This window comes from Orycteropus afer, unplaced genomic scaffold, assembly GCF_000298275.1.
Source record: "Orycteropus afer afer isolate SDZICR_OR568_19922 unplaced genomic scaffold, OryAfe1.0 scaffold00048, whole genome shotgun sequence".
NCBI lineage: Eukaryota > Metazoa > Chordata > Mammalia > Tubulidentata > Orycteropodidae > Orycteropus > Orycteropus afer.
In genome coordinates this window covers 5,300,369-5,310,822 of record NW_006921635.1, presented here as the reverse complement: position 1 = coordinate 5,310,822, position 10,454 = coordinate 5,300,369, and the positions used below count along the sequence as shown (strand labels likewise).

Here is a 10,454-nt window from a genome sequence, read left to right as displayed (position 1 = left end):
CCTTCAGCCCAGAGTTTGTTCCTCCTTCCTCTGCCCCGTAGAGTTCCTCCTGATATCTCCCTGTGCCTTAAGTCTGTAATACCGTGATTCTGTTACCCTCAGTACAATGACCCTGAGTCCAGTCCTTTAGGGCCTTGGGTCAGGAACTCTGGGAGTCGGATTTGGGCTCTACCACTTCTCTGCTGTGAGACCTTGGGCAAGTGGCTTGACCTCTCTGAGCCTGCACAGTGGGGCAGAATGATGGCATTTACCTCTATGGAGGTTGCAGGGATCAGTGAACTCTCAGGCAAGAGGGGCTAAGCACATTGCCCAACATCCAGGTAGCACCCCAGAGCAGCCCTTTAAAAACCTCTCCTAATGCCACTCTCTCTAAGGCCCGTGGCCCATGCCTTCTTGGAGCTTCTATCCTGCTGTCTCCTGCTGTGTGTTCTGCTCTGCCTTTGGGTCACACCCTGCTGGACTCAACAGCCCTGGGGGCAGGGGTTTAATAAAAAGCAAGTTCTCACAGGGCCTGGCACATAGTAGGTGCTCAAAGAGTTGAGGCAGTGAGAAGCCATGGCTGAACCATTTGTGCTGTCTTCTGAAACAGCCATTTATTATGGGCCTTCTGGGTGCCAGCCTCTCCAGTGCTCAGCTAGCAGGAGCAGTAAAATTTAGATGGGGGCTGGGGGATAGCTGCTCCAGGCAGAGGAAGAGGCTCAGGCAACAGTGTGGCAGGAAATGGTGGGACACTGCCTTCTAATGTAACTACCATCTTTCGGAAAATGTGACATCATGAAGCCTCATTAGCTTTCCCCTTTTATGGGTAAAATACTCTTTTACTTTATTTTTTGGGGTTCCCTCTGATCCCTGCAGGATAATTAAACAGAAGCCTATGCAAGGGGAGGGGGAAGAGGTGAGGGCAGGGAGAGAGAGAGAGAGAATACAATCATATTCAACTTTATACATCCTGTATTTGTGAAGGTGTCTTCTCCACTAGATGGCGCTAGAACTACTGGCTAGTCATTTGGGACAAAACCATAGATACCTATTTTACTACTGCCATCACCATATATTCCAGATGGTTCAAAGATTTAAATTGTAAAACATTAAGATCACAAAAGGACTCAAAATAACTATAACTGTGAAGTGAGAAAGGGTTTTAAAATATGACATGAAGCATAAAAGTCAAAAAGCAAAAGATTGATAAGATTTCCTTCTGTTTCATAAGTATTTTTTTTTTTTTAATGTCTACTATGTGCCATATACAAGTGGCATTATAAACAAGGTTAAAAAACAAAGGCAAACTAGGAGGGAAAATATGAAACATGAATACCAGGATATCCTTAATATACAAAGAGCATCTACAAATCAATAAGAAAATCATTTACTCTCTGATGGAAAAATGGGCTAAAGATACAAACCAGCAACTTACAAAAAAATAAAAATAAAAAAATAAACATGAGGGGTTTATAACATTTAAAAGAAAAGATATTTAGGGTAACCAAATACTTATTTAGTAAATAAAGGAGTACAAAATACATTAGCAAGGAGAAAAAACATTCTTCTTTCTGACCACTGATCCTGGGTTTGTGATCAATACATGGCAACAATACATTTCCTTCTCAAGTTTTCTTCCTCATCCTCAGAATTATGGTATAGTACCAACAAGCTGGTGGTCCCAAGTACCCTACATGACTAGCACTGAGGAAAGTGTTCAGGAAATTACAATCCAACCACACAACAGACTATTAAACATGACAAACCAAAATTTCTCAGGATTCGTAATCACACAAGGAAATGAAGTTGTCCAGGTTGGTGGCCGGAGTCTGGTACATGCAGACTCTGGTACACATAGAATGAACAAGTATTTTGAAATAGTACTTAGAAAAAGATCAGAAAGAAAAACAACAAAATCTTAACACTTTTCTAGCAGACAATTTTTCCTTTATACTTCTCTGTGTTCAGGAAGTCTGGTGGTGCAGTGGCTAAGACATTTGGCTACTAACCAAAAGGTAAGGTGGTTCAAACCCACCAGCTGCTCCACAGGAGAAAGATGAGGAGAGATTTACATCCCTGGAAACCCTCCGGGGCAGGTCTACTCTGTCCTACGTGGTCGCATGAGTTGGAACAGGTGTTCTCTGTGTCCTCCAAATTGTTGACAGTACTCATACACTACTTTCATAACCGGGGAAAAACTTAAAAACCTGAAACACTGTAAGGCACAGACTCAGTAACCTGTTGTCATATCCTTGACAATGAACACAACCTTGCCCAGTCAACAGCAGACACTTGAGACTCTTGTCACTCTCGTGCCCAAAGCCTGATGCCAACCCTTCACGCACAGAAAACCGAATCCTCACGCCAGCCAACATGCAGGTTATCACCCCTTTTCTGAAGACACAGAAATGGGGGCTCAGAGGAATTAGGCTCCCACCCAAAGTCATATCGCTTGAAACCACCACAATGCAATGAGAACCCATTACCAGCAGACCAGCCTCACCTCCTCAAAGAAACTGGGAGAGAGGAAAAACCCACCAAGAGTTGCAATCTCTGGTGCCCGATTGTTAAGAACCAAAGTAAAGCAGAAAATACATTTTGAGGGACTCACCTCTTCCCTGAGAGTCATGTCCTCAGGGCTGTTTGTCTGCCTGCCCTCTTACTCAGTCTCTCCTTGTTTTTTTTTTAATTTATTTATTTATTTTTCTTTTTAACTAACCACTCAGTTAACAGGTTAGCTTGCGGAAGCTTGGGTCGGAACCCAGTGGCTCAACGAGCCGGATAAAGAGATTAGCCGTCACCGGTGCAGGAGTCAGACTCAAATCAAATCACCCTTCACAACAATGACATTAATTATGCTTTTAACACGTTTTACTGCTTTTCTTCTCACTTCACGCCACATCTGTGTGAACAATATCCAAAAGATTTACGGTTTTCTTTCGTAATTACAGACATCCAGGCTGCACACTTATCAAAATACTTGCTGAGCAATCACGTTATAGCGTTTTCTCCGCCAAAGATTTGTGTTGGCAGCAGTCATTCAAAACAAAAATGTTGAATCAGGACTTGTGTGACTTCGGAGGGGTCGGGCGGGGAGCGGGGGGCGTATTTTGACAAATAATTGGCCTGTCAAGAAATATGAAAACAGGAGGGTGTGCATCCCGGCGTATTTTTCAGGAGTGTTATTTTTACGGAGGGGCAGTGAGTGGGGAAGCTCGGAGCACCAAAACCACATCTGACATTTGGTTCTTGTGTTTGAGAATAAAATTTAATGAGAACAAAAATATGTCTTCCCAATTCCCCTAAGAAATCATTAAAACATTTTGTTATTCTTAAATGTCTCAAAAATGAATTAGAGGCCCTAAAGGGGCTGTTTGCGCGGTGCGTCTCCATCAGTTAAGGCCCCTCGTTCTCGGCCTTGGTGACAGCTGGGGACGCTTCCCCGCCCCTGCGCTTTCTGGGGAGGAAAGCTGGGAAGTCAGACTCGTGGAGTCAGCACCAGGCTTAGAAAGACCTCCCTGTTCCTTCCAGCCTTTGCGAAGAGGTGAAAGAGGACAACATGCAGACCTTCTGGAAAGTTCCACTTTCCAGATCTGGGGGCTCTCATGGCCCTTGGCTGGCACTGTGGGCCTGGCCCTGTTAACTGTGTTTTAACAGCCCTGAGTCTAGGGGGATGAGGGTCCCAGAGGGAATCGCAGAGAGGATGCCCCTTTCCCAAGCTAGAGCAATAAGCCCCTCTCCACTGTTTTTCCTCGGTCTGTCTCCCCACCTCCACACTCCAGACTCAGCGGTGCTACCCTGGGTCTGTGATGACAGGTGACTAGAGTGGTGATCAGCCACCTCCACCTCCACCTCCAGAATGCAAGGTCCCCAAGGGCTGGACCTCTCTGCCTCTGTGGGCTCACGGTTAAGTTCCCAGTGTCCGGCGAGTTCCTGGCCCACAGTACGAGCTCAACAAACACCACCTGAACAAACATGCATGTGATGGGCAAAGGGCTCTAGCTTCCTCCCCTTCCTGTACCTGAGTCTTATGTCTAATTTATTGATCAAGTATTTGTCAGGAGTCTACTGTGTAAGACTGGGCAAGCTACTTCCATAGTGATACTGCCTCGGAAACCCAAGGAGGGGTTGCTATGAGTCGGGCCAACTCCACAGCAGTGGTTGCTCCAAGAGGAGCCCTGGTGGCACAGTGGCTAAGGCATTTGGCTGCTAACCGAAAGGTCGGTGGTTTGACCCCACCAGCTGCTCCTCGGGAGAAGGATGTGGCAGTCTTCTTCCCTAAAGATGACAGTGTTGCAAACACTGCGGGGCCAGTTCCACTCTGTCCTCGAGGGGCACTGCTAGGAGTCGGAATCAACTCGACAGCAGTGGTTTTGGTTTGGTTTTCCTTTGTACCAAGTGAGCCTGAGTGGCACGAGCTATTTGCAATAGGCTTATAACTGCATGCTTGGTGGTTTGAATCCACCCCGCATCTCTGTGGAGGAGAGGCCTGGTGGATGTGCCGATTCGTACTGGTTACAGACAAGAAGTCCCTACGGATTCGGCATGAGTTGGAGGGCAACTCCACGGCAACTAAGAACTGTGTCCTGGATTCTAAAGATCCAGATTCAGTAAGACTCGGTCCCAGGATCGGAGGATTTTACATCCCCCGGGGAAGCCAGACACCTACACGATAATGACCAGAGTAGCTAAGGCTTAGTAAGCACCTACCAGGTGCCGTGTCCAGTGTCGAGTCGGTTAGGTTAGCTCCTTGAGGATGCCAGAAACCACGAGGCAGGTTTTATAGACAAAAAGACAGGGGCTTAGGAAGGCGAAGTTATTTGTACCTAGTCACGGAGTCAGTGTTTTGACTGGATTCAAACCTGAATCCAGTGCCGAAGGCTGGAAACACAGAACACAAGCCCTCTCAATGCTGCCCCCTGGTGCTCCAGGTGTGGAACTCCAGGGCTCAGTGGAGGCACAGGTGTGGGGGCCTCTGGGAGGAATCTCTGGGGTCTGTACTAGGTCACCCTCCAACGTCGTTTGTTGCTGAGAACATGGCATTCGAGGGCAGACACGGGTTGGAAATAAGAGCTGTGCCAGAGCCCAAGGGAGAGTTGAGCCAGAGAAGGCCACATGATAACAGAAGTGGAGTTTGGAGTGATGTAGCCATCAGCCAAGGAAAGTCAGGAGTTAACAGAAGCTAGAAGACGCAAGGAGGGATCCCCCTCAGAGCCCCCAGGGGGACTGCAGCCCTGCCGGCGCCTGGATCGCAGACCTCCGGCCTCCAGACTGAGAGGGTACATTTCTGTTGTTTTCAGCCCAGTTGGGGATCATCTGTTACAGCGGCCACAGAAAACTAGCTCCCAGGTGAGGCTGACGCTGCTCCTCCGTGGACCGCACTTTGACAGCAACAAGCTAGAAGACGACCTGCTTGCTTAGTCCCTGAGCTTTCAGAGCGGAATGCACCTCAGTGTTGCTGTGGGAGGGCCTTAGGACTGCCATAACAAAGCACGACAAACCAGGGGCCGGAAAGCCACAGTTGTGAGGGCCAGGGTCCAAATTCAGGGCATCGGTGGGGCCACACTTGCTCTAAAGGCTCCAGGGCAGAATGCTTCTCGTCTCTTTCAGCTTCTGTTGACCCCCCGGCTCCATCTTCACGTAGCTATCGTCCCTGTGTCTCGGTGTGCCCTCCCTTTTACTTATAAGGACACCAGTCATTGATTTTAGGGAAAAAAAAAAACCAAACCCAAACTCACTTCACTGCCCTCGAGCCAATTCCGACTCATGGTGACCCCTCCTTGGGTTTCCGAGGCAGTATCACTACGGAAGTAGATTGCCCAACCTTCCTTCTGAGGAGTGGCTGGTGGGTTTGAACCGCCAGCGTTCTGGTTAGCAGTCAAATGTCTTCATCACTACACCACCAGAATGGTTTCATCTCAAAATCCTTAACCAGCTACATCCTCAAAGCCCTTCTCTCCATGGAAGGTCTCATTCTGAGGTTCCAGGCCGATGTGAATTTTGGGGGGCATTATTTAACAGCTGCCCAAGGCAAGGGAACAAGGGACTCTCCTACCCCAAATACAAAGATTCCACGTGCCCCTGCTTGGACTTCACAGCCGCAGGGCTTGGGGTGGGGTCTCACTGCCCGCTTCATGGATCCCCAGTTCCTAGCTCCCCCGCCGTAGCACTGATTGCGGCAGCAGTGGTGCAAGATGCAGTGGTGTGGGAGGTGCAGGGAAAGGGCTGGGGGCTGAGGTCTGGGTGAGGGGAGTAAGCCCAGAGGAGCTCCACCGGCTCCTCCACTGTTAAGCAAATCACCCCATCTTTGCGGGGTGGGGACTCCTGTTTCTGGGTACCTAAGAGAGAAAGCGAAGGTGGCAGGAAGGAGAACATTTACACAACTTTTTACAGAAGCATAGCAGCCCTGCATAACCACAGGGCAGCTGGACGCTCTCAAACAGACCGTCCTGATGGAACCCACGCGCAGGTCAGGAAACAGCGCCCACCCTCCCAGGACTTACCGCTCCCCCCAAGGGAGACCCTATCCTGACTTCTCTTTTTCTTCAAATTTATTTTGTTATCATTGTTGAGAACATACAGCTCAATGTACGCCAATTCAACCGCTTCTACGTGCACAGCTCAACAACACGGACGGCCTTCTCCAAGCTGGCCCGCCATTCTCACCCTCCTGTTCTGAGTTCCTTCTCCTTCATCAACATGAACTCACTGCCCCTCAGTTTCCTGTCTAATTATTTCAAGTTGCTGTTGTCAGTTTGATCCCACACAGACAGTCCTTAAAAGAGCTTAATGTTCAAGGCAGGCATTGTTTGGTTGTTTGGTTATAAGACAGCAGAAGATACTTCTAGTATAAGGTTTGAAGATTATCTCAGGCTAACAGTTTCAGGGGTTCACCCAGACTTCATTGCTCTAGGAAGTCTGGAATCCAGGAAAATTTGAAATTCTGTCATTCATTTTCCCCCTTTTGATCAAAGATCTTTGATGAAAACTTTGATCAAAATGTCTAGTAATGGTAGCCAGGCACCATCCAGTTCTGGTCTCATGGCAAAGGAGGCGTTAGCTGTTTATGGCAGCAAATCAGCCACATGTTTCACATCCTCCTATGCCCCTCCTATTTCTGACTCTCCTTCCTGTCACTCCAGGAGAATCGAGACCAACTGTTTTAACTTGGATGGCTGCTTGCAAGCTTTTAAGACCCGATATAATAAACTAGGAGGCAGAACAGAAGCACTAAACACGTTATTAGGCCAATTAACTGGGAAGTCCCATGAAACCATGCCCCTAAACCTGCAAACCTGGGAGCCAAACCCCTTGAGGGTTTTGGTGGCACAGAAGCAGCCTCAGCAGCTACTGTTTTTCCCTCCGCGGGCTTTTCAGTGGTTGATCTCATGGAAGCCGATCAGCAGACCTTTCCCCCTATCTTGACTCCTAACAGCATAGATTAATTTTTCTTTAATTGAGGTGAAAGTCACATAACGTAAAATTAGCCGTTTGACAGCGTACAGTTCAGCAGCCATTGGTACAATCACAGAGCTGTGCCACCATCACTTCCATCTGAATGCTCCAGGGCATTCTCAGCCCCCAACGGAAACCCCAGACCCATTAACGCACCCGCTCCTCACTCCCCCTGCTACCAGCTCCTGGCAGCCGCGCGTCTGCTTTCTGTCGGTAGACCTGCCTGTTCTGGACCCTTCACGTACATGGAACCCTACAGGATGTGTCATTCATGCCCTGCTTCTTCTCTAAGCATGTTTTTGCGGTTCATCCTTGTTGTAGCCTGTATCAGAACTTCATTCTTTTTATGGTGGAATGATACTCCATCGCACGGATAGCCCATCACCTGGACACCTGGGTCGTTTCCACCTTTTGGCTACTGTGAATTGTGCTAACAGACTAATTTTTGCCCGTTTTATATCTGACATAACTGGAATGATGAAGCATGTGTTCTTTGGTGACTGGATTTTGTTCGATCAAATTTGTGAAGTTGGCCGAGCCGTTTTAGGAAGGGAACGTTGGAGGTTTGGCCTCAACGTCACCTGGTGGCAGAGAGCATGAGATGCCTTGTGTCCTTTGTGGTAGTAGATGGGGGTCCTGGCAGGCAAGATATCTGGTTCCCAATGATGCCCAGATGGGAAATCATGCCAGGAACCCTCCAAAACAGGCTCCCCAGCTGACATGAGGAGGTGGTGGGGGAAGATGGAGCGAGTAGTGTAGGAGCCATCTCACCGGACTGGGTCTCAGCTGTCCCACCTGCAGGGCTGGGCTTCACCAGGAATGCAGGCCTGAGCCCGGATCCTACTGGGAAGCAGCCCGTTAATGTCCTAACAGCAGTTTCTAGTCGTTAATTATTCCGTTATGGAGCCCAAGCATTTCTTACCTGGTGCTTCAATTAATTGCTTGTAAACGCTCAGGAAAGCGGCCTCAGCCTCCTGACTTCTCTTACTAAGGGCCACCACCTTTGGAAACAACAAGAGAAAGAGTCACATGTAACCATGGCGTCCAGATCTGCAAATCTCAAATTTGGATCATTTTCTACGTGTGCAAATGTAGGACGGGGGCAGGACAGTGCGTGGAGGGGAATGCAGGCTAATAGTATGGGCTCAGGAGTGAAAAAAAACCAAAAAACTCAGGTTCAAATTCCAGCTTCACTGTGCACCAGCTGTGTGAGCTTGGGCAAGCCACTGCCACTCTCTGATCCTCAGTTTCCTCATCTGTAAAATGGGGTAACAACAGATCCCACCTCCTCGGCCTGCGGTAGGGATTAAATGAAACTGCATGGAAGCACTTAACACAGGGCCTGGCGCCCAGTAAGCTGTGAACAACTATGAGTATTACTGTTTTTATTAGAGGACAAGGTTGGAGGTTCAAATATGATACATTTTGGGGAAAGAGAACTCAGTTTAAGAATATTTCTTTCTATTAAAAATTTAAAGTAATTGTTAGAGTTCTTTTAAGATATTAAGCAGCTTCTGAATATCTCAGAGGGTAAAGGAGTTATGTAAAACTATCCTGGCACCAAAGGTGCCCAGCAAGTAACTTCCTGACTGGATACAAGAATGACTGGGTAACCCAAGCAGTGAGGAGCTATGCTCACGTGATCACTCTCTTGTTTGTAGAGTTTCTAGTTAGTCCATGAGAACTGGTGAGAGGCCTGTGGACAAGTCCTCAACCCGTGGGTTGCCTGAGGGACTCAGCATCTCACCGCCCGGTGCCTGGATGGGAGTCTCCAAGCTCTGGCCTCCCAGCTGCCTTGTTCCTGGCACTTTGCTCTTGGTGGACCACTCCCCTTGGAAGTGTCCTGGGCTTTCACTAGCTGGAGCGAGCCCCTGCACCCACAGGCCACCAGCCCTACAGACCATCCTTGCCATGTGAGGACACTTGGGCTGGGCTGGGATTTATGCTCTCGGCACCGACAGAGCTTTCTCTCTCACACCAACTTCCTAAACAGTGAATCAGCTTGCAGAATCTACTTCTTAATCTCGCTCTTTCAGAGTTGGAAGGAGCTCTGGTGGCGCAGTGGCCAAAGCGTTCGACCACCATCTGAAAGGTGGGCGGTTTGAACCTCCCAGCTGCTCCGTGGGAGAAAAACGTGGCAGTCTGCTTCTATACAGATTTACAGCCTTGGAAATCCTCGGGGGCAGTTCTACTCTGTCCTGGAGGGTCGCTAAGAGTCGGAATCTATTCGATGGCAGTGGGTCTGGTGGTTTTGGGGTTCATATTTGGGCTTTACTGTTAAGTCCCAGAGCTGGCAGTTGGGGGAGAAACAGGGAATTACCAAATTCCTCCACCAGCATGTAAGCCTGGCACGCAATAGGTGCTCAGTGTGGTGATCTGAACCAACTCTAGGTCCTGTCTGGGACTCTACGTTGTAGTCTCATCTTTCCTCCCTGCCAGCTGAGGCCACTTCTGAGATGACCAGTTTACACAGGCAGCTGACCCACGTGGTTACTTGCATAGGCGCAGCAGCCAGGCCATCTGGGTTCAAATCCCAGCTCTGCCACTTAGTAGCTGTGTGTCCTTGGCCAAGTAGGTCACTTGTATTTCAGTAGTTGGGAGCTCTGGTAGTGTAGTGCCTAAGGCACTTGACTGCTAACCAGAAGGCCGGCGGTTCAAACCCACTAGCCACTCCTCAGAAGGAAGATGGGGCAATCTACTTCCGAAGCGATACCGCCTCGGAAACCCAAGGAGGGGTGGCTATGAGTCGGGTCCGACTTGACGACACATAACAACAACAACAACAACATTCTCCCATTGCTGATTGAAAGGTTAAGCACTTCACTGCTAACCAAAAGGTTGGAGGTTCAAACCCACCTAGTTGGCTCAGTGGGAGAAAGACCAGGTAATATCCTCCCATAAAGATTGCAGTCAAGAAAACTATGGGGCAGTGCTACTCTGTCACACAGGGTTGACTTGATGGAACCCAACAACATCAACATTTCCTCATCTATAAAATGGGGATACTAATATGACAATCT

The 10,454-nt window shown here is 48.5% G+C and overlaps 1 protein-coding gene across 1 annotated transcript in view; it reads right to left on the bottom strand.

The window, feature by feature from the left end:
* The window catches only part of CUX2 (cut like homeobox 2), a 311,474-nt gene that overhangs the window by 66,554 nt on the left and 234,466 nt on the right, over positions 1-10,454 (bottom strand). Inside the window, exon 4 of the mRNA XM_007938169.2 lies at positions 8,357-8,435. Coding sequence (XP_007936360.1) covers positions 8,357-8,435 — 79 coding nt within the window. The remainder of the gene's footprint in view (positions 1-8,356; positions 8,436-10,454) is intronic.